This window comes from Myotis brandtii, unplaced genomic scaffold (genome assembly GCF_000412655.1).
Source record: "Myotis brandtii unplaced genomic scaffold, ASM41265v1 scaffold68, whole genome shotgun sequence".
NCBI classification, from domain to species: domain Eukaryota; kingdom Metazoa; phylum Chordata; class Mammalia; order Chiroptera; family Vespertilionidae; genus Myotis; species Myotis brandtii.
Genome location: NW_005370657.1, coordinates 1818857 through 1842117, shown reverse-complemented (window position 1 = coordinate 1842117; position 23261 = coordinate 1818857). Strand labels below are relative to the sequence as shown.

Here is a 23261-nt window from a genome sequence, read left to right as displayed (position 1 = left end):
TCCAGTTGGGGGCTAGTATGAAGAAAGCTGCTGTGAGCCTGGTGGGCAGGGTTCTGTGAATACACGTTTTCATTTCTCTGGGAGAAATGCCCAGGGTACCATTGCTGGGCCCTGTGTGACTGCAGGTCAGGGATCCTGGGCTCTGAAACTTTCCAGTCTAGGAACCTGCCCGCTCACTTCCTACGCTCTACAAGCTGGTGTCCTAGATCTCCTCAGGGGTGCTCAGGAAACCTTCCATGTCGTCACTAGACATTACTGGCATCTCTGCTTTTCTGTGTCACTTACCTTCAGGAGAGACAACCACTCTCTTCGAGCAGGAAGCTACCTAGAGCCTGGTGTCAGGAGGTGCTGGGCTCCCTCTGAGCCTGAATCTGTAGTCTGGCGCATTTGATACCTTCTCTGTCCCTCAAATAGGGGGTCCCTTCCATCTGTCACTTACTACCTGCTGGTCAGAGGGCGGGGCACAGTCCTGGAGCTTCTGAAAAACCGCCTGATGTTTTTCAGCTTCTCTGCGTGTCCAGGAAGAGCCCCGGTCCTTGCCGTGGGCTCCAGTGCTTCCAGCGGGGCTGGGGGTGACCGAGGCCTGGGTTAGCGGGGTCTGGCCAGTCCTTAGGGTCAGTCACTAATCTCTGGGCGAGTCTCCTAAGGACCGGGGTTGAGTTTCCGCTCCCTTCCTTTTCCTTATTCGGTTCCCATGACTTTGACTCTCTGACGGGGGTTGCCCCGCTTTCCAGGAACCTGCTTATTACATAATGAATTCTTCCCGCTCTGCATGGAGCTGGACAGCTTTGCTTTCATCCTGGGCCACATTTAGCGAGTCCTCTTGAAGGTCCTCAGCTCTGTTCCTGCAGGTGAAGCGCATCGATTTGCTAAGACCGAGGCGTTTATATTTAGAACCCAGACCACACTCATGGGAGGACCTTGGCCTCCGGTGCACGTTTGCACCTGCTTTGTTCTGGTGACACACTCTTGGTCCCAGGTATTTTTCTGGCAAGGTCCCGAGCTGGGCCAGCACTTTAGGGAGGAGATAGATGTCCGCTGAGCGGAGCTGCGGAGCTGCCTCACCCTGCCCCGGGAGGCCTGCTGCGTGGCCCCAGCGGGGAAAGAAGGCACCTGCTTTAAAACTCTTAGAAAGTTAGTGATCATTTATGTAGCACTCCCCTTCCCAGGGCTCTCTCTAGCAGCCTGGGAAGAATTCATGCTGATAATAAGGGTGGTAATAATAGCGAACATTTATTGAGCACGTCAACCACATTTTATTCACAAGGGAATGAAGACCCAGAGCGGCTAAGAACCCCGTCTGACCGAGCACCTCCTCAGGTGTATCCCACCCCCGCCCCTCACAGACCCGTGGTCGAGGCCTGTCCTTTCCCGCGATCGGGCTGCAGGAAGGCGGCAGGTTTCCCAGATTCCGGAGTCACCAGAAGAGCAGCGTGTTTCAGAACATGCCTGCGGACCATCCGCACCGGAACCCCGCTGCTGTCAGAACCGCAGGCCGGCTGAGTCACGCCTCTGGGAATAGGGCCAGGGAACATGCATTTTTGGAATGCTCCTCCCAGGGACTCCGCCTGGTATTTTGGGGGCGCATACTATTCACAGGTTACAGGAGGGCCTGAAGCCAACAGAGGGATCGTGAGGCTGCAGGGCAGGTGGGCCACGTTTTCTATCAGGCGCCACAGTAAATAGTTGCCCTTGGTGGCCACGCAGGTCCCTGCACAGACGGCCTGTGACCCAAGGGCATGGCCGTCTCCCAATAAAACCTTGTTTTCTAAAACAGGCCTTGCTGAGGGCAGAGTTTGCTGCCCCTTGAGAGTGGAGTCATCCTGGCCCTCCAGCCCTCGGAGGACCCCTCTGTGGGAGTCACTCTCACGCTGCTTTGTGACCCACAGAGAGTTCTGTCAATGGAGAGGAAAGCACCGCCCTGGCCGGTAGCTCCGTTGGATAGAACATTGTCCCGATGCACCAAGGTTGCAGGTTTGATCCCCAGTCAGGGCACATACAAGAATCAGTCAATGAATCATAAATAAGTGGAACAACAAATCTCTCTCTCTCCCTCTCCCTCTTCCACTCCCTTCCCCTCTCCCTCCCTTCCTCTCTCTCTCTCTAAAATCAATAAATAAAAATTTTTAAAAAAAGATAAAATCACCACCCTGGCCGGTTGCTCGGTGGTTAGAGTATCAGCCTGAGGACCGAAGGGTCGCAAGTTCAATTCCTGGTCAAGGGCACGTGCCTGAGTTACAGCCCAATGAGGGTATTTCTACTTGGGATCTTCTATGGGGTCATTTAGGGACCAAAGCTCATCCTTGGCGCATCCTCTTGGTCTTCACAGCCCTCTCCGTTCAGCCAGTGGCTGGGCAAGGAGAGCAGGGATGATTTGTGGGAAATCGATGCGCTAGGTCTGCTAGCTGGGCCCATAATTTCAACCCACATTTCATAGGCCAGATCTTATTGTTTGGGGTCCAGAAACAGAGCGATTTCTCAAGTCTAAGAGGCCCCTCATCTCGAGACTCTCTCTGTTCCCTTCTGTCTTTGCTTGACACCCGTCCAGTTCTTGCCTGGGCTCATCTCTTCCTTGTCAAAAACCTTGCTGAGGTCAGCCAGCCGGAGCCAGCATCGCTCTGATCTGTCCAGCCACTTTCCCTAGCGCTGCAGGCTCAGAGGGCACAGTTCTACCTGCTACATTACTGTAGGTGTAAGTTTTACCACATATTTCGCTACTTTATAACATAGATTTCCATCTTTCAGCCTCTGAGATCAATTTCCGCACCGGCTGCTGTCTGCCTGCTAAGCTGGTGCCACATGTTTTAGGTTGTTGCTATGGCAGCACCCCACTGCGAGATACCGACTTCTGTATTAGTTCAGGTAACACAGCGGCTTTAAGAGGTAAACCCAGATTCTACGTGCTTAACTGAATGTTTGTTTCTTGCTCGCATCATTTTCTGGTACAGATGTTCTTGGAAGTGTGAGCTTCCGCCGTCATTCAGAGACCCAGGTTTTTTCCATCTTGAAGCTCTGCCTTTTTGTGGGTCCTTGCAGTCCTCTCCACCTGCTGGCCCTGGGGAGGGAGAGGAAGTGCCTGTGGGATGTGCCTGGAAGTGGTCCCCATCACTTCTGCCCATAGTCTCTTGGCTAGAACGGAGTCACATGGTCACACTGCCCACAAGAGGGGCCAGGAGATGTAGTCTGGCCACAAGCCCGAGAGGAAAAGAGAACAGCTTTTGGCACGCACATAGCAGGGCTTGCCTCTTGGGCCAGGACTGTCTGCCTGATGGAATAACAACAGGGACTACGAGGGAGAATGTCAGCAGGCAGCCTTCCTCGGGCTCGTGAGGATGCCATCAGGCAGTAGCTAGTAAGATCCAAATATGTGCAAATATCTTCATTAACGCACAAATGTTTACTGCAGGTCCACTCTGTGCCAGGCAGGGGCCCGACACGGGGCCTGGAGGAGAACGAATTCCTCTTGGAGCTCTGGGGGATCCCCTCTAATCACACCCTTTGTGCTGGAACCCAGGGGCCAGAGGGCCTGGGGAGGGAGAGGGAGGGGAGGTTTTAACATGGCTGCTTCGAGTGCTCCCCGCAGCCCTGGGAACTCGCCCCTGTCTTCAGCCTGGCTCCACCATCAGCACGCGGTCTCCGCAGCCTATCGGATGAAAGGCAGTTAGAGGGGAAGGGCCACTGAGAGCAGACGTTCTGTGTATATCTGCCTTGGCTTTTTTCTTTTTTCTTCTTTTTTTGGTTAATCCTCACCCGAGGATATTTTTCCATTGATTTTTAGAGAGAGTGGAAGGAAGGGGGAAAGAGAGAGAGAAAAACATTGATGTGAGAGAGACACATCAATTGGTTGCCTCCCTGCATGTGCTCTGACCAGGGCCAGGGATGGAGCCTGCAACCTAGGTACATGCCCTTGACCAGAATCGAACCCGGAACCCTTCAGTCTGCACGCCCATGCTCTATCCACTGAGCCAAACCAGCGAGGGCTTGGTTTTCTCATAGGACGTGTTTTCCCTCTCACAGGTGGCCCCAGGACGCAGTTGTCATCTCTTTGGTGTTTGTCTCCGGCACTGTGTCCCAGAACCCCTGGGCGGTGCTGAGGGCAGCGCAGGGCGAGGCCCAGAGCTCAGCCTGCTCTTTTTACGCCCCTGGAACCTCGTGCTAGAAGCTGCTGCAGGGTTGACTGCACAGGGGACCCGGGGACAACCGCAGAGGTTGCCGAGGGCAGTGCTAGCGTTCGCCTCCATGTCCATCAGCTCAGCGCATTCTGGTTTTCAACATGAGCTAAGTTGATGGACATAGAGGACATATGTAACATGGACACAGAGGATCTATCTAACACGGACCAGAGCTCCACGGAGGGGAGTTTTTAAATTTGGTTCAGAGATTTTTTTGGTAGAAAATCGTGTCACTAGAAGCAGGAAGGTAATATTCAGGACACCCTCCCAAGCTGCATTTGCTAAGGTGCTGCACGTTTTCAGCTAAGGAAGTGAGAACCACAGAAGGTTAATTTCTCAGATCAGATGAATTCAGCCATCTCTGCGAAATGGTGGGAGCAGCATACCATTAGCCTGCCTAATCTCATTTCTCTCACGCTGTCTCTCCGGGAGCCTATCAGGCAGGGCCCTGGCAGGGAGGCAGTCCCGTGGATGTGAGCACCAGGCGGTCTCTTCCCGAACCTGCCTCGAGGGCTGTCATTTAGAAAATGTAGCCCACCTTTTAAGGAAGATGAAAAGGTACTCACCGCACCTCTCTTTGCATGTCAGATCCCAAATGTTTTGGCTTTCTTAACCACGTAATTCCCGTGTCATTTTAGTGTCTGTGTTTTATTAGTGTTATCTGCATGACATATTAGAACAAAACTTATTAAAACTGCTTGTATTTGTGGGTCTCGGATGTTTTCATGAGTGCTGTCTGGGGTCTGAACTAGTCGATAAGATGTGTGTCTTTTGAGTGTGTAACTATGTACTCAAGATGCAAATGCAGGAACAATTTTGTCCTTGTTTTAATTGCTCTTCTTCAATAACTCATGTGATTTTTCTCATCTGATTTAATTAAGTCTTCTTTGAGGGGAGGGGGTGTAGAAGCATTAGCTACTGCTATATAAAAAAAACGAAATATACTTGGAAGTTGGATATTTAACAAAAAATTTTTTTTGCCCTGGTCTTTTTCATATTGTCATAAATTAGAGGCGGGGGATGGGGGGGGGTGGAGCCTACCAGGATTTTGAAGATTTTTTTCCTCCTATTTAAAGTTTTATTTCTCCTGCATAGCATCCAAAAAATGCTGGTTATTTTTATGTGGACTGTTTGGGACAAAGAGGCTCTCTTAATGAAAGATAATTGCAAGCTTTGTTCCTTGCCTCAAGTTTACTGCACGGTTTCTCTCCCCCTTTGCTTCTACAGAAATGAAATTATAAACCACCAGTAGCCTTGGAAATTTCAATCGATTCCAAATGACTAAATATTTAATTCAATCACTGCCTAGACTTCCAGGGATGACTCGGGTGTTTTGCTTTTCACTGAGGGCTCCAGGAGAGCCGGGCTGCAATGGCTGCTGAGGCCCGCGGCCGTGGCCAGGAGGCTCCCCTGCAGTGAGCGCGGGGCCAGCCTGCTGCACGGCAGCCCTTGCCTTTTGCGAACGGGAGCAGTGGATTTTTTGCAGCAGGTTGGTGACCGGATCGCTATGTGTCATACTGATGAAGCATTTTTGTTCCAGCTCTGTCTCGGAAGACCTAGGCTGTAGACGTGGGGATTTCAGTAGGAAACATTATGGATCTGTGGAGCTGGTAAGTTTCCGCTGCCTGTGCAGGGGTGGTGCATTGATTTGGATTTAGAGAGGCTGGCCGAGCTCATCGGATCTTTTGTTGAATGTTTACCGTTAGACCATGTGAGGACAGTATAAGGATGGGATGCCAATAAAAGATCATCTTCATTTGTTTTTATTGTTACGTACTTTTCATCTGTGATTTCAGTTTGTTAAAAAAAAAACGTGGATTGGTCTTTTCCTCTGTTATTGATATAGATCATTTACAAAATGATTCATGAACCAGGAAAGCATTTGGTTTTTTATATTCTCTTGTTTCCTAGAAGTTTATAAAGCTAGTTTTTGAGGTTTGAATATTATTGAAATACATATTTTTTATTATTTTGTACCTTTGCTCTCTGGGTATGTGATAGGAGTTGGATATTTATGAGATTTTTTTTTCCTGTTAAAAGTATATCTCTTGGACTAGAGGACTGTAATAGATGATCACTATTTGGAATGAAAATACATTTTCCTTAATGAGGGACATTGGGGTTTGTGTTTTGTGCTTTGAAAAAATAGTGTGCTTTCATTTTAAAAGGGGCATAATGAAGGCATATAATAGCCTCAATTTTTTAAGACAGAATTGTGATTTTTTTTCTAATTGCATAGAAATTTAAACTAATTTTCAGGAAAATGTGCTCATAAAATTCTCTTGATTATCAACATTATTAAAAACGTTAAATGTATTCTTTCTATTTACAAAGAAATGAGTTGCTTGGATCCATTTGCATAGTGTCCGGTTTTCCCCCATTAATATAAGCTGCATTCCAGCGGGGCTTCAGTGGTGGGAAATGGCCCCCAGAGTTGTGTACCCTAGCGTTCCACTTAAGTCAAGCATATATTACAGGCTCGACTGTGTGCCTGGCCCAGAGCTGAATATTCTTGAAAATATAAAATAAGTAGAAGATTTGGTCCTTGTTCTTAAGGATCTTGCTGTCCTCCAGCTGGGCTGATAAGATACATAAAATATATAAAGAATGAATTTAGTCCCATAAGAGCCACATTGATGAACTCCATCAATGCCAGACACCAAGCCAACCTCCCCTGAAGGAGCGTGTGGGTAACTGTAATTCCGGGTGCGAATTGGTAAATGTTGTGAGAGGGATGCAGTAGGTCATGGCGGGGGTTGAGAGAAGGGAGGGAGCAGCCCACTCCAGCCAGGGATCTTGGAGAAGCGGCCTGGAAGGCCTCAAGGAGGCTGAAGTCAGTAGGTATTTGCCAGTGTCATGATTTGGGGTGCATTCGAAGGGTAGTGAGCAATTGGTTCTGCCCAGCAGAGAGTGTAAGGCAGCAGAGCCTAGTTGTTATAAAGCAAGTCGGCCTGGGAATCAGAAAGGCCTGGGTTCGAATACCAGCTCCATCACTTGTTATCTCTGCGGACTCCTCCGAACCTCAGGGGTGCGGAAGGCCTTGTGCTCTGAAATCATCCTGGTTTCGTCATTTACTGGTGGTACGATCTTGGACTTCTTTCGGCCTCAGTGTTCTCATCTATGAAATGGGGATATTAAATTATCTACCTTATAGAGTTGTTAGATGATTAACGCACAGAAGCACAGCCCATGTTAACTAGCTATAGTAGTAAAGATGAAATGTGGTAGCAAAGTAGAACCCTGACCTCAGGTGAAGACTTTGAACCTGATGTAATGAGTAAGCAGTGAGAGCGGTGTTGGGGAGAGATCTTACAAGATGAAAGATGGACCCTTACAAACTCGTGGGGATCACAGAATATCAGGCTGGGAAGGTTCTCGAGAGCAGTGTTTCCACTGGATCAGGCATCAGAGTGACCTGGGCCTCATCCCCAGAGTTCCCGCTTCAGGAGGTCTGGGGTTCCCCAGCACTTGCATTTCTAACAAGTTCCCAGATGATGCGGATGCTGCTGTTCTCAGGCCCACACTGGAAGAAACCCTGCCTTCGGAGAATCCCGACTAGTCCTCTGTTATCCCAAAAGGTCTCCATCCATTTTTTCAGGTCTATTTTTGTTTTTTTTTAATATATTTTATTGATTTTTTACAGAGAGGAAGGGAGAGGAATAGAGAGTTAGAAACATCGATGAGAGAGAAACATTGATCAGCTGCCTCCTGCACACCTCCAATTGGGGATGTGCCCGCACCCAAGGTACATGCCCTTGACCGGAATCGAACCTGGGACCTTTCAGTCCGCAGGCCGACGCTCTATCCACTGAGCCAAACCGGTTAGGGCATGTTCAGGTTTTTATTCTGGAGCCATGAGAGTATGTGTGTGTGTGTGTGTGTGTGTGTGTGTGTGTGTGTGTGTGTGTAATCAGCCTTTTAAAATATTCTAAAGTAAATGTTAAATACATCTTTCAATTCCATGTATGACATCACCACCTTGCAGCAAATGTTTTCATCCCCTCTGGTTCCTTCCAATCTTTATGGCTACAAATGTCATTTCTACATGGTGGTAATCAAATTATGACTTCATTTTGCATTCCTCGTTCTTTATCTAGCTGCCTCTTGTAAATATCTTCTTCTCGCTATGTGGTCTTCAGTGTCAGCATTCTGATTGGCCCATGGTAGCCCAGCACGGTGATACACAGTTCTCTGTAACAGCTTCCCTCCTCTTGGAAACTTGGGTTGTTTCTCGTTTCCCAGGTTAGAAATGACACGCAGTGGTGTTGGGGGTGGTGGGGAGATGACATAGCGAAGTCCCATTTTTGCTGTCTAAGGATCTCCTGAAATTCTGACTGCAGCTTTTCACCTGTGGACCACGGAGGATTATTAACTTAAACCCCAGTGGGTGTGTTCTGTGTCTATGAGAAGGTGAATTCAACTTTTCTTCTACCTGGTCTGATGGATATTTGGGGGAACCCAATAAATCTTGGGCATCCTGGAACGCAAATGTTGTGGGGGGGTGGGACCCAGGATCCTGTACAATTGAAATTTTAGCATCTACTTCTCCTGACCTTGAACAAATTAGGAGGAAGTCCTTGTGAGGAACCAAGCGTGGCCGTCCATCAGTACTGAGGGCCGCCTGAGGGGCCGAGGTTTAGCTTGGGTGTCAGTTTGGTGAGAACATGGGCGCTCAGCTCTCTGCAGACTCACAGGAGCTCTCTCAGCCTCACTCAGTAACTTTATTGAAGGCCTGCACCGTGTGTGGGGCACTGTGCCAGGCACCGAGGGGGAGGAGAAAAGGTGTTCTGCTCTCGGGGAGCGGTAGTCTGGCTTTGGAAACCAACCCCTCAAACTTTCAGCCCCAGCCATGTTCCCTGCCTTAACCAGGAACCATTCACTGCCAGGAACAGAGATCCACCGGGTCCACCAGCAGGAGAAAGTAATTCTCGACAGGAAGTGGCTGGGCCACTGTGACTGCAGAGCCACTAGAGCCCCCCACCCCCCGCACCCTTCTAACCCCTCCAAACCGCCACCCCCCCCGTTTCTCTCTGGCCCTGGTGGTTTCTAGCCTCTTTCCCCATGCACCGCCTCTCTCAGCCTGTCTCTCCCAGCAGCACAGCTTTCTCAATGCTCTTTTTTATTGTGGAAAAACATACACAACATAAAATTGACACAAAATAAAAAAGAGGCCTTCCAGGCCGCTTCTCCATCCCAACACCATTGCGTGTCATTTCTAACCTGGGAAGCTAGAAACAACCCAATTTTACAAGAGGAGGGAAGCTGTTACACAGTAAGTACATCCACAACGTTATACAACCATCACATCCACTTTCAGAGCATGTTTTCATCATCCCAAGCAGACACTGTCCCCATTACACAGTAACCCCATATCCCCCCTCCCCAGCCCCCAGTAACCTCTGTTTTATTTTCGGTGTCTATGAGTTATTTGTCTATTCTAGGAACCTCATGTAAGTGGAATTACATCATATCTGTCCTTCTGTGTCCGGTTTATTTCACTTAGCATAGTGTTTTCAAGGTTCATCCACATCCTAGCAGGTTTCCGTGCTTCATTGCTTTTTCTGGCTGAATAACATTCACTGTGTGCATATACCACAGCTTATCCGTTTATCTATCGATGGGCGCTTGGATTTTTACACTTTTTAGCTAGTGTGAATAATAGTGCTATGCACATGGGTGTGCAAGCATGTGCTCAAGTCCCTGCATTCAGTTCTTGCGGGTGTATTAGCAAGGAGTGGAATACACATCTACATTTCCACCGGCAGCACAGGGTTCCAGGTTCTCCACATTCTCACCAACACTGCTTCTCTTCTCTTTGGTCATAGCCACACTGGTGGGTGTGCAGTGGCATCTCATCGTTGTTTCACTAATGAGTGATGATGTTGAGCATCTTTTCCTGTGCTGCATGGCCATTTGTGTGTCTTCTTTGGTGAAATGGTGTTCAAGTCCTTAGACAATGTTTTCATGGTTATTTGTTTTATTGTTTAGTTGTAGGAGTTCTTCACATATTCTGGTATTACTCCCTTACCAGATATGATCTGCAAATATGTGGGTTGTCTTCTTACTCTGCTAATAGTGTCCTTTGATGCACAACAGTTGTTAGTTTTCATGAAGTTTAATTTATCTATTTTGTTGTTGTTGTTGCCTGCATTTTTAGTGTTATATCTAAGAAATAATTACCAAGTCCAGTGTCAGGAAGATTTCACCCTACATTTTCTTCTAAGAGTTTTGTAGTTGTAGCATTAACGTTTATGTCCATTTGGAATTAATTTTTGTAAATGGTATTAGGTAAGGGTCCAGCTTCATTCTTTGCCTGTGAATATCCAGTTTTCCCAGCACCATTTGTTGAAAAGACTGTCCTTTTCCCACTGAACGATCTTGGCGCCCTTATTGAATGTCAATTGACCATCTACGCAAGGGGCAATTTCTGGGCTTTCTCTTCTGTCTCATTGAGCTGTATGTCTGTCCTTGTGCCAGAATGACGATTAAAATGTTGACAATACAGTGTCTTTTCTTTCTAAAAAGCCTTCATTGGCTGCTCATTGCAATTCACATCCAGGCCCTTTACAAATTCCTACGAGAACCTGCATGACCCCGTCCTGCCTGCCTCTCCCACCTTCTCTCTTGCACTCACGCACCGTGCTTCAGACACCTGGCCTTCTTTTGGTGCCTAGAACACAGGTTTCTCTGTCCCAGGGCCTTTGCACTTACTATTTCTTCCCCCCAGCACTTCTCCTGGTTGGTCACAGTGTAAATGCCACCTCCTCAGAGAGGCCTCCCTGACCACCTATCTAAAGTGGTCCCCCTCTCTGTGTTATTCATTCTCTAACTCAGCATCCTGTTCCTTTCCTTTAGAGCAGTGGTTCTCAACCTGTGAGTTGCGACCCCTTTGGGGGTCGAACGACCTTTTCACAGGGGTCGCCTAAGACCATCGGAAAACACATATATAATTACATATTGTTTTTGTGATTAATCACTATGCTTTAATTATGTTCAATTTGTAACAATGAAATTGGGGGTCACCACAACATGAGGAACTGTATTAAAGGGTCGCGGCATTAGGAAGGTTGAGAACCACTGCTTTAGAGTATTTATCACAATCTATATTTGTTTCATTTATTTGTTTGGCAACTACTCTCTCACCCAGTAGAGGTGAGGGTGGGATCTGTCTTGTTCATTGTTGTGCTTCTAGGCCCTGTCACGTACTAAGTTCTCATTCAATGTTCTTTATGACTAAGTTGATTTTCAGCCCCCCAGTCTCCCTGGTCTTGCAGCTCTATTGCCCATTATTCATTCTTGGGCCCTAATTTCAAAATCCAAGTAGCACATTATGGATTGGCTGGTCTGGTTCAGGTACCTATCCCTGATTCAAACAGTTGGGTTCAGGGCACTGGGGTCATGTGATATAAACAGGGCCCCCCACCCTCATCTCCTCAGCAACGTTAGTGGATAGGGCAGATTCTCTCTGGAGAGGGTATAGTCCAAAGTCAGTTTCAAAGAGCATGAGCTGGGCAGGAACTCCCCTAAATATGTCTTTTACGACCCCTCATATAGTAGATGATTTAAAAGCACAAACTAGCCCTGGCCTGAGCAGTGGTTAGAGCGTTGGCCAGTGGACTGAAGGGTCTCAGGTTTGATTTCGGTCAAGGGCACGTGCCTCGGTTGCAGACTTGATCCCTGGCCCTGGTCGGGGCGTGTGTGGGAGGCAACCTATCGATGTGTCTCTCTCACATCAATGTTTCTCTTTCTCAGTGTCTCCTCCTCCCTTCCACTCTCTCTAAAAATCAATGGAAAAAATATCCTCAGGTGAGAATTAACAAAAATAAATAAATAAACTCAAACTAAAAGCACCTGGTGAAAATTTCTTCCTCTGCTAGTGGCCTGTTTTCCTGGCACTTGGTAAGTCCCATAAACAAGGATATAGATTATAAACTCCCTAAAAATAGGAACTATGGCTCTTTATTTATCACTGTATTCCTAGCACCCAGACAATGCTCAGCTTTGGTTACTTAGTAAATACTGGTTGAATGAGTGAATGGTTCAATTTGGTTGAAATTTAGAGAGTAGCCTAACCCATCAAAACATATATAAAGGAAAGGGAAAACAAGCCTCTTTGGTTCCCCCGCCCCAGAATACAGCTAGATCACTAGCGTGGGGTGCTTTCCATCTCAAACGGATGCCAGTCTTCTTCTCGATGAATTGAACGTCTCGTCTCCCGTGGCAGCATTCTGCGCCAGGACAGCTGTTACCCCATCGACCGTTCTTCATCGCCGTCTATTGAAGTCTGTCAGGAAAAGCATAAGATTGTTTGTAGCTGTTATTGATCTCTTCTTGGCCTTTGACTCGGTAGATAAGACACTGATGCATTAGGAATGAAACATGGCATGGGCACAATATGGACCTCTCCCCTGCCTTCACCTTGATGTTTCTGGGAAGTCACAGTCTGCAGGTGACTTCAAGCCAGGATAGCAGGGTCCTGTATCGTCCCTTCCCTTTTCATCCTGAGCCTAAGGACCGAAGCCTGCACTGGACACTGCCTGCCCCTGCCGTGTGGGAAGGAAACCTGTCAGCCCTTATCCGAGGAGGGCGTGGTTTTGTTGGGGGGGGGGGGGGGGGGGGGGGGGGCTCAAGGGTATTGGTCTGTGCTATTTAATTGTCAAAAGAAGGGCTTACGGAGGACTCACTCAGCATCTGCAGATTTTCACATTTGAGGTGTCGACTGTGTGAAGCCTCCTGAAGTCTGACACGCGGTCGTCTGTGTTTTTGCTCAGGCGCAAAGCTGAATCGCGCCTGTGGACTGTGGCGGAGGACGACTCGGCCAGTGGGGGATTGAGCTGCCTGTCCAGCACCCCTAACTCAGCGCGGTTTTGTTCTCTCCGCGTAGGGCTCAGTAGCTTTTTTTTTTTTCATGGGTATTTGATGGGAGAAATTATATTCCATGTGGTTTACCAAATTGAGAGATTAGTGAAAGTACCAGTGTATTTCCCTCGGGAACAACAGAGCTTCAGTATTCCACAGCTACAATCACAATGTTGACAGCTGTTCTTAGTATTTAACTGGCTTGGATCTAAGTCTTTTAGAGCAGGTTGACTCATGTGGGTACAACATTCCTCGTAGAGCATTCACAAGTGAGGTAACCTGGTTTAAAGCTGTGGGGACTCCGGGGGACATTTGTGATGCCTTTGTGGGTGATGGGAATGCTCACTTGGCACCTTTTCCAAGGCTGAAATTATTGCAACTATTTTTGGTGAGGTGGAACTTGGAGACCTTAGCCATGTAATTACGCATGCATTAGGATGGACCGGAAATCTTTTATTACTATTATTATGGTGTTGTTGCTGTTATTAGCATCCACATTTATGGGATGCTCACTGTGCACCAGTCACTGAGATAACTGCTTTCCCCGCATTTACCAGTTTACCCCACAGACAGCCCGGGCGGGAGGGGGTGCTGACATTCGCATACTGTGGTTCCCCCCTCCCTATTTTTTTCCTTTCCCTTCCCTACGTCCACAGGCTTTACACACTTGTTGCAAAGTGCACGCCTTGTGTCTTTTTAAAATTTTCTAAAATTTTATTTTGGTTTCATAGTAAAAAATGATATACATCCTTCTTTAGTTTTCTGGATCACAGGTAGCGTTTCTTCCATAGCTACTTGTTGGGTTTTTCTTTTTCTTTTTACAAAATCTGCAAACAAAGAGAGCTATTGAGACCTTGTGTCTTTCAACAGCCGTGTAACTGGCCCTAGGCACGCATTGTCCTTTTAGGGGCTGCAGCTTCGGCTGAGCAGCTGGGTGGCTGCTGATGGTGCAGAGCTGCCTGATCCGCTTCCCGGGTCTGACTGGTGCTTGTCTTGTAAGGCTCTGCCGGAGCGAGATGGGACGCCCCTGCTTGTCCTATGGCTGCTCGGAACCAGGGGCTCCAGGACTTGCCCGTAGGGCAGGGGCCTGGGGGCTCCCGGTAGCCCGGGTGGAAGAGGAGTTTGAAGCAATGTTTGCTCAGCTCTTTACATGCGCTGGAGAAAATGGTGTCAGTGTGGGTTCAGGAACTGGATGGAGATTATGAAGAGGGGAAACCTCTCCCCACCCCCAGCCACCCTCTGGTGGCCGACTGCTCTGCTGCAGGGCGCCCCTGCCTTCCTCCCGCCTGTGCACTCAGCTTAGGAAGACTGCACTTTCTAAAATGGGCTTTCTCTTCCTCCCTCTCACTTCCTGCCCAGTGTTTTCTTGGAGAAGTGCTAGTGAGACTGCGGCTGCCTTAAAATGCAATGCCCATGCAGGAGAAGGCTGACTCCCAGTGTTTTACTGGGACTCTTAAAAAAAGAAAGAGAGAGAGAGAGGAAGGGAGAGGGAGAGAGAGATCGAGAGATCGAAACATCAATGATGAGAGAGAATCATGGATCGGCTGCCTCCTGCACACCCCCTACTGGGGATGGAGCCCACAACCCAGTCATGTGCCCTGACCAAGAATCAAACCCGAACTCCTGGTTCATGGGTCGATGCTCAACCACTGAACCACACCGGCCAGGCTACTGTGACTCTATACAACCCCAATGTCTCCTAGCCAAAATGAGATAGCAGAGGGAAGGATAAAGTGCCCTCCAACTTCCTGTGCTGGCAATAAAGCTGGTGACCACCGATGTTTTTCAGTTCTTCTTCACTGGCCCGAGAGGAAGTATAAATGCCCCAATATTTGGCCTGAATTGTCATCTTTTTGCTGCATCTCCACAGGTATTTTACTGCAAAGTTGGATCCCAGGAACTGCCAGTCAGGTGTTATCTTAATGAGGACTCCCAGGCAGATATATTTTGAAATGGAGGGTTAGGTGCCAGTACTCATCCCGACTGGCCTCACATTTCTCAGTTAAATAGTAGGAAGGTCATCTGTTACAGAAAGGGTGTTTCTGGGTGGTGACTGACAAGTCAAGGACAAGGAGGGAGATGTCATGGGAAGTGAGAAAGGAATGGGTGGAAGAAGTGATGATGGCTATGTCCAGAGCATGAGCTGGTTGTGGGCCTGGTGCCACGGGAGCTTTTGTTTCTCCGAGTGCAGACGAGGGAGAAGGAGAGGGAGAGGCAGGGGAGATTGGGAGCTGGTGCTGGACTCGGTGGGCAGGAGAAGTCAGCAGAGCCCAAGATCCGTGTGTTGGTCAGTGCAGCATTGGGGTGATTAGCCACAGATGCCCCAGCAGGAACGGGCACCCAAGAGAGCCAGACAGCATGGTACTATCCTGACGAAGCCCTGCCAGTGAGTGGAAGCGTGATTGGGGGTTTCGTAGTGGGCGCCAGAGCCGTCAAGGCAAGTGAAGTTATTAGATTTGACAAAGCAGAAGGCCCTGCGCTCCGAACACCAGATAACTCATTGTGATGGATGTGGAGTTCGCTGAGGATGGTGGCCAAGGACTGATGATGGTAAAAAAACAATCTGCGCCCAGATCCAAGGCCTAGGTGGTTCTTCAGCCAGCATTCCCCCGCTGGGGAGTCTTCTAACCACCCCGGTGCTCTCACCGGCGCCAGGTGCTCAGCACCTCAGCAGCCTGACCTCACCGTCAGGGATGGTTCATAGGATGGCTCATTATACCCACTTTTAAGACCTGCCCCCCCCATACACACACACACACACACACACACACACACACACACACACACACACACTTCTTTAAATGGACATATTTAAACTGTCTTGCATCCCTCTGAACAGTACTTTCTAATTCATTGGTGTGTGTGTGTGTGTGTGTGTGTGTTCTGCATATACAGGGTCAAATGGGTCTTCTTGACCAGTATGTGTATTTTTTTAATCTGCTTATGTTGGAAATCATCTCTCAAAGGTCCCATAAATCTCCCAGAATAAATTGCATTACAGCAATGAAACCTTCTCCAGTTCCCTGAGGCAGAGTTGGCTGTCCGGCCCCTGACCTCCCCCAGCACCCCATCCGTGCTTCTGTTGTGGCATCTAACCAGGTTGTGCGGTGATTTATCTGTTTATGTCTCTCACTCCCACTGGTCTGCGTGCTGCTCCAGGCCAGGGATCGTGTTGCATTTGTCTTTATAAGCCCAGCAATTAGCACAGGCTCCGAAAAAGAGGTTCTTGATCAGGTTTGCAGGACAGACAAATGTTTAAACAGGGCTTCTGAGTATGTAAAGGCAGCATTAACATGGCTTCACTATGCTAACCACAAACAAGCAGAGCATTTTCTATTAATGATATTGTTACATATGTTGTTTAACATTTATGGGGCACTTCCTAAGCCCAGGCACTGTTCTAGGCTCATCACATGCTTTATTTGATCGCATCCTCTCCACGAGCCTAGAAGTGGCTGCACTCACTGTCCCCATTTTGAAGATAAGGAAACTCACATTTAGAAAGGAAAAATTAAGGGGTTTGCCCAAGATTACACAGCTAATAAGTGTGGAACTGAGGTTTGAACCTGATCCGTTGAATACCAAAGCCCATAGTCGTAACCACTCATTTCAAAGAAAGGAGATGGGTGGTGGGGGGTGGATCTGAAATATTATTTTAAAGACATACTTTACATACACTTTTGGAGAATTTATTCTGTGTTAAAGTACTGTTTCTGTGATTTCTATACCTGCTGTCATGTGCACAGTGCATGATGAACAGACTACGGGGAGGCCCAGCCCTGCCTTGGAATGGAAACCGACACCAACCCAAAGCCACAGAGCAATTCCATAGAGAGGAAAAGAGCCTTTGTTTTTGAAAAATTATGCATTTGTTTTAGTTTAGGAAATTTTCTCATTTAATTGCCTATAATATTAAACTAGTAATACTTTCATTTATAATAGTTAATGAGTAACATTTTGTGCTTCCTGTTTCTTATGTTTTCTTTTAAGTTAATTTGTTAAATCATACAAATAGATATTATTGCTTGGATGTTACTTTCTTCCAGAAACAAACCATCTGATACATTGAACACTGTTACAGTTTTGGCTGGTGTGTTGAAGTACAGCGTTCCCACTGGGTTTAGTGTATTTAACTCCCTGCAGGAGTTTCAGCCTGAGAACGGACGTGGCCCTGGTCACCCAGAGTTGCATCCGTGTTCAGCATGTCGCAGTCCTGCCCCGTAGAACTTCCCTGTGGAGCCGTGTGATCTGTCCCATGTGGTCGCCTCATGTGGTCACTTGAAATGTGACTAGTGCCACTGAGAAACTGGATATTTTCACTTTATTTTAATTAATTTAAAATCAAATGTAAATGGTGCCAGTGGCTATAGTGCTGGATAGTGTGAGAACGCTGAAGGGACCCCTCCCGGTGCCTTGCACATCCCAGCCACGTCATTTGATTTGTCTTCCTTTTTCTCTTGGTGGGTGACCATTTCCGATGTAAGACAAAATTAAGTAAAATAAAATGAAAATCGTGTCATCTTTTCTTAGCATTGTTAACATTAAATACATGCTAATACCCCTGAACTTCTGCACCAAAACGAATACAAGAGAATTCTGCTCCTGCCCAGCCCGGCATGGCTCAGCGGTTGAGCGTCGACCAGGAGGTCACAGTTTGATTCCCGGTCAGGGCACATGCCCGGGTTGCGGGCTCCATCCCCAGTGTGAGGCGTGCATGAGGCAGCCGATCAAGGATTCTTTCTCATCATCAATGTTTCTATCTCTCTCTCTCCCTCTCCCTTCCTCTCTGAAATCAATAAAAACATATTTTTTTAAAAAGAGAGAATTGCCCTTCCTTCTTCTCTCTCTGCTTGCTTGTGAGTAAGCTTTACAAGCTTCAGGGACGGCCCTGCCTCCTCAGGAAACCTCTGAGCCAGGGCGGCTCTGTGGGTAGTTCCCTGACACCATTGATCAGTTCTACAAACAGTTGTCGGTACATTCAGGTTTCTTTCTCATCTTAAAATAACTTTCATTGTGTATATTTAGAAAATTTCCATTTCATTGCAGTTTTGGGTAATATTTGCATAGTTTCGTGTGACATTCTCTCATCATTTAAAAATCTCTCTTCTTAGTGGTTGTGTCTTCTTTATTATCATCTGTGTGTGAGTTTGTTCTTTGTTTTTAAAATCAGACTTGCCAGTGATCTCTTGCATGTGTTTATCAATTCCACTCTTTCTAAATCTGTCATTTCTTGATTCCTCCCCTGCTCTCCTGGGTTTATTCCATTGTTCTCTTTTGTATCTTCTAGAGCTTAATGAGTAGTTCATTGTTTTAATTCTTTCTGGATTAATAATGAAAGCATTTAAGATTATGAATTTTCCTGAAAATATAGCATCCGTTGCATTATCTGTTTTAATATGTACTATTCTCATGGTTGGTTTCTGAATAGTGTCCAATTTTAGTTTTCCTGCTTGACCCAAGAATTTTTTCAGATGTATATTTTTTAATTCCCAATTTTATTAATCTTTGATAATTTTTCATTCAGTGGCAACATGCTAAAAAATGATTAGTTCCATTTCTGTTTTATAGAATTTATTCATGTTTGCTTTCTATCCAATACTTGATGATTTTTAAGAGTTTAGTCAATATTCTTAAAAGGTATGTATCCACTGTTTGTACCTTGATAAATTAAGTTTTTGTCTATTAATTATGCTTATTAATTTTACTCTTCTATAAATTCTTACTAGTGTTTGCTTTGACCTATCAGGAAGAAACATACTGAAATTTCCTATTATAATTTTATACACTCTATTTATAATAGTTGTTGTTTTATAGTAAGTGTGTAATTATTATGCTTTGAGAGTAGATGGATTTACTTGTCTATGTACTATAACTTTTTTAAATTTGGTATTTTTTAAGTTCTACCATCTGACTTTATTATTCCCTCATCATTTTCTTTTCTTTTTTCCACCTCACCATGAATATTTTTTCCTTTCCTTCCTCTTTCACGATTGTTTTATTGATTTTAATCTGTCTCTTGCTGGCAGTTGGATTTCAGTTATGTCCTAATCTTTGAGTCTTATTTCCCCTCTAACGGGGTGTAGCCCATGCATGTTTATTGACATGTCTGTGCTGCTCCCCCTGTTGACCTCCAGGGAGGGTCCAGGTTCCCCGTTGTCATCCTCCTTTGCCCTCCCCCTCCCTCCTCCCCTCAGGAATGCAGGTCCGATTGAGCAGGTTAAAGCGTATCCTACTGAACTCCTGGGTAGGCAGAGCTGCATTCACAAAGGGCCGAGCACCGAGGGAATGTCCTAGTGGACTCTTCTCCCGAAGAGTAACCGGCCGGAGGTGCGCTGTGCGGGAGGCCGACAGCTGCCGGCTCTGCTGGCTTCGGACCGGGAGGGTCTCAGACTGCCTTGCTCTCCAGTTTGTTTCTAAACCTTTCGGGCCAGCCTAAAACTGATGTTCTTGTCCTTTTTTTAATATATATTTTTTATTGGTTCTAGAGAGGAAGGGAGAGGGAGAGATAGAAACATCAATGATGAGAGAGAATCAGTGATTGGATTGAGCCCAGGCATGTGCCCTGACCGGGAATCCAACTGTGACTTCCGGGCTCACAGGTTGATTCTCAACCACTGAGCCACACCGGCCAGACCAAACTGATATTCTGATGAGGCATGTGCCCTGACCGGGAATCCAACTGTGACCTCTGGGCTCACAGGTTGATTCTCAACCACTGAGCCACCCAGCCAGACCAAACTGATATTCTGATTGACTCTTTTGGGGGCATTTTTTCTGAGTATCTAATTTTTGTTCACTATGAAATGTGGTCTGCATTTCAAAATTCTATGCTTTGCATCTTGAAAGCTGGTCACAGATTGTTCCATATCATAGATCCACTGTCCTCCCAAAGCGTTACAGTGATTAGCCACTGCCTGACATTCCCTTGTGCTTTTGCAGTAAATTTGTTTCAAGGAACATCTGCCCGGATACCTCAGCTGTTTCCACATTTTAAATTATGGGCTTGTCATAGGTTCAGTGATTTTTGTTTCTTTGTTCTTCCTTGTAAGGTGGACAAGTTGCCTTAGAACAGCAGATTGCGGTTAAGAGCAAGTTTATTCACTGTCACATCCAGCCCCACATTCTAAGTCAGTGGCTGGCTCTGCCCCACACGTGTGGGCTCGCAGTCAACCCGCTGTCCTCACTGTGGACATCAAGGCCTCTCAGTCATCGAGGCCCTGGCCAGTGGAGCGGGCGGGAGGTGTGGGAGAGGCGGCCCTCTCTAGGGGCCTGGGCCCGCATGCCACTGGACCTCTGACCCACCTGCAGGTGGAAAGAATGAAGCCCAAGGGCCACCTGCAGGGAAACGTGGTCCAGCCACGTGTCTGGCTGCTGTTCCGTTACTGGGGGACGTGGCGGGCATGGATTTTGGTGGCAGTCAGAACTCTGTACCACGTGGAAGGAGTTGGGGGAGAAGGTTCTAGGTTCTGGGCACTGGCTGTTGAGATGGGCTCTCGGAGGCACTGCTCCATTGCTCGCCAGATCTCCTTCCAGCGAAGGGAAGCGTTTACAGGGTGTACAGGTTTAAGTGGTCGGGTCAGAGGTTTATGAGAATCATAGAAGGAAAACTGCGGATAGAAACGGCGTCTCTGCTGTGTTGACAGGATTTTCCCCTGTTGTTGTTGTTCATCTCCTCGCTCACTGGAGCACCATCTCCTCTCACGTCAGCGGGTGTACCAGCCCTCGCCAGGCACCAGCATGGCACCCTCCCCCTATGAAGCCAGCGGCCAGAGCCGGCTGAGAGCTGGGGCTGCCACTCTGCGCGCCAGCCTGGATCCCTCTCCCAGGGCGACTGGAGGGGCCTGCCCACCGCTACCCTGACACCCCCACACACACCCAGGGCCGCAGGCTCTGCCGGCATGTGCTCAGGGCGGCTGCCTCCCCCTTACACACCCTGATTCGGATTCCTTGGCCCCGCCTTCCCCTGGTTTCTTGTGTGAGTAATGTTTCCAGGGCTGGCATAGATCTTACCCCAGTTTTACTTTCCTTTGTCCTTTCAGTAGGAATTGGCCTTCCTCTATTTCCATATTCCTCATTTGATAAATATTTCGTGAACATCTATACCGTGTGCTTAGCTTGGGGGGTGCAGTGGTGAGAAGAAAACTAGTCCCCACCTCTGTGGAGCTTCTCAGGGGGCAGAGGGAGTGGTGAGGAGCTCCACAAAGAAATGGGAGCACAGTTCGGAGTTGCGGACTGACAGGGCTCGTTTCCCAGGCACCGACCGGGGTCAGGGAAGTCCCCTGAGCGGGATGCGGTGAGATTGAATGAAGAGGAGGCGTTCATGAGGGGAGGATGGGGGAGGGGGCGTCCCAGGCAAGGGGGTGATGCGTGCCCATCCTCAGGTGGACGGAGTGGGGTGCTGGGATAGGCAGGGTTGTGGGGCGATCCGGTTTGCAGTTTGCTGAAATCACCGGCTGCAGTGTGAGGAGTGGGTGGGAGAACAGCGATGGTGGGTGGCTGTGTGCACCCGTTAGGAGGCGGTTGCCGTCGTCCGGTGAGAGGTGGCTGGGGGAGATGGTAGAGGTGACAGCGTTAAGCAGGTCAGCTTGAGGTCTGAGTTCAGTGTCTGTGGGTTTTATGATCAGAAGTTCAGAGGGAGCTAAGTACCTTCTAACCATCCAATCGTTAAACAAGTCCTTCCTTTCTTCTTCTTGAACCTTTTAAACGAGATGAGCAATAAGCTTCTCGTTCTCATCTCAACAAAGGAAAGGGCATTCTTGCTGGCCCAGCAGTGTCCACACATTGAGTTTACGTCTCATGTGAATGAATGAGTGAATCACTGCAGCCTCTGAGTCCTGGGTGGGGCTGGCCGCGGTGAGGTCTAGATCTGCCAGCCTCCAGTCTCCCAGAGTCCGATGTCAGACGTTGCTAATTGATGGCAGCTCTTGCTCTCCAGATGTGTCCTCAGAATGCTGCCCCCAAAGCCCCTGAGGCAGCCTATGCCAATGACACTGGACTTGAAACCTACTTGCTAGTCCCTCCATTTTAATAGTGAGTGGAAGCTCACAAGCAAAGAAGTTAACACTGGGTCCTCTGTGCTTCCCCTGGGAGAATGGCAGTCACCCCAGGAGCCCTCGGCTCGTCTGGCTCTGGTGCTTTAGAATCGGCCTCTGCAGGTTAGGAAACTCGGGGTCCCAGGCCACTGTCAGGTTCCATAATGTGCTGTGAGACTCAGAACTTCCTGAAAGCTGCGAAGCTCACTGTGGTTCATCACAGTGAAGGGACCCAGATTAGAATCAGCCAAGGAACTGACACAGGGACGGAGGCAGGAGAGCTAGTCCAGGTGCAGGTTCCACCTGCCTGCCCCGAGGGTCACGGACAGCGTTACACACGGAGTGTTGCCACCCAGGGGAGCTCACCTGAGTCTTGGTGTCCAGACGTAGACCTGATACCATGCGCCTCAAAGCCCTCGTTATAAAGGACGTCGCTGTCCATGTGACTCCGAGCGGTGAACAGACACTCGGGGCATCTCCAGGCTTAGAGGTCTCCTCCCAGGAGCCGAGGGCACAGGCGACCTCTCCTTGGCGAGGTCAAATTCTCTCCTGCACAGCCTCTTCCCTGCCTTCAGAGCACCAACAGCGTGAGGATCCGATCCAGGAATAGTGAAGCACACACACAAATCTTTTTATTTGCTTTTAAAAAATACTTTTCAAGGTAAATATTAGGCATAAAAACTGGACTTTGCCCTGCCGGCGTGGCTCAGTCCAGTGGTTGAGGGTCGACCTATGAACCAGGAGGTTACAGTTTGATTCCCGGTCAGGGCACATGCCCTGGTTGTGGGCTCAATCCCTAGTGGGGGGCGTGAGGAGGCAGCCGATCAATGATACCTCTCATCATTGATGTTTCTAGCTCACTCTCCCACTTCCCTCTCCCTTCCTCTCTGAAATCAATAAATTTTTTTTTAAGATTCTCTTTCCAGGGAGCATTGCCTTCATGCTTTTCCATGATGGAATACGGTCATATTTAGAATCGGTGCTGTTGTCTCCACTCCTGCGGGTTAGGTGTCTCTCCCTCACTTCAGCTCCTGAAGGCTGGGGGCTGGCCGTCCGAGGACCTGGCCGAGGGAGCTTCAGACAGACCGTTAGCTGCTAGGCAGGCCCAGCTCGCGTGGGACTTGGCTCACTCATAGGACGGATACAGACAGAGGGACGGATACAGACAGAGGGACGGATACAGACAGAGGGACGGATA

The 23261-nt window shown here is 48.0% G+C and overlaps 1 protein-coding gene across 3 annotated transcripts in view; it reads left to right on the top strand.

The window, feature by feature from the left end:
• Positions 1-23261, top strand: part of GARNL3 (GTPase activating Rap/RanGAP domain-like 3) — an 83143-nt gene that overhangs the window by 8195 nt on the left and 51687 nt on the right. For 2 of the 3 annotated variants that reach the window (XM_005881466.2, XM_014529330.1), the window contains exon 2: positions 5713-5782. In XM_005881466.2, coding sequence (XP_005881528.2) covers positions 5713-5782 — 70 coding nt within the window. Of the gene's footprint in view, positions 1-4612; positions 4731-5712; positions 5783-23261 lie in introns of those variants that run through there. The other variant, XM_014529329.1, reaches the window with a different exon arrangement.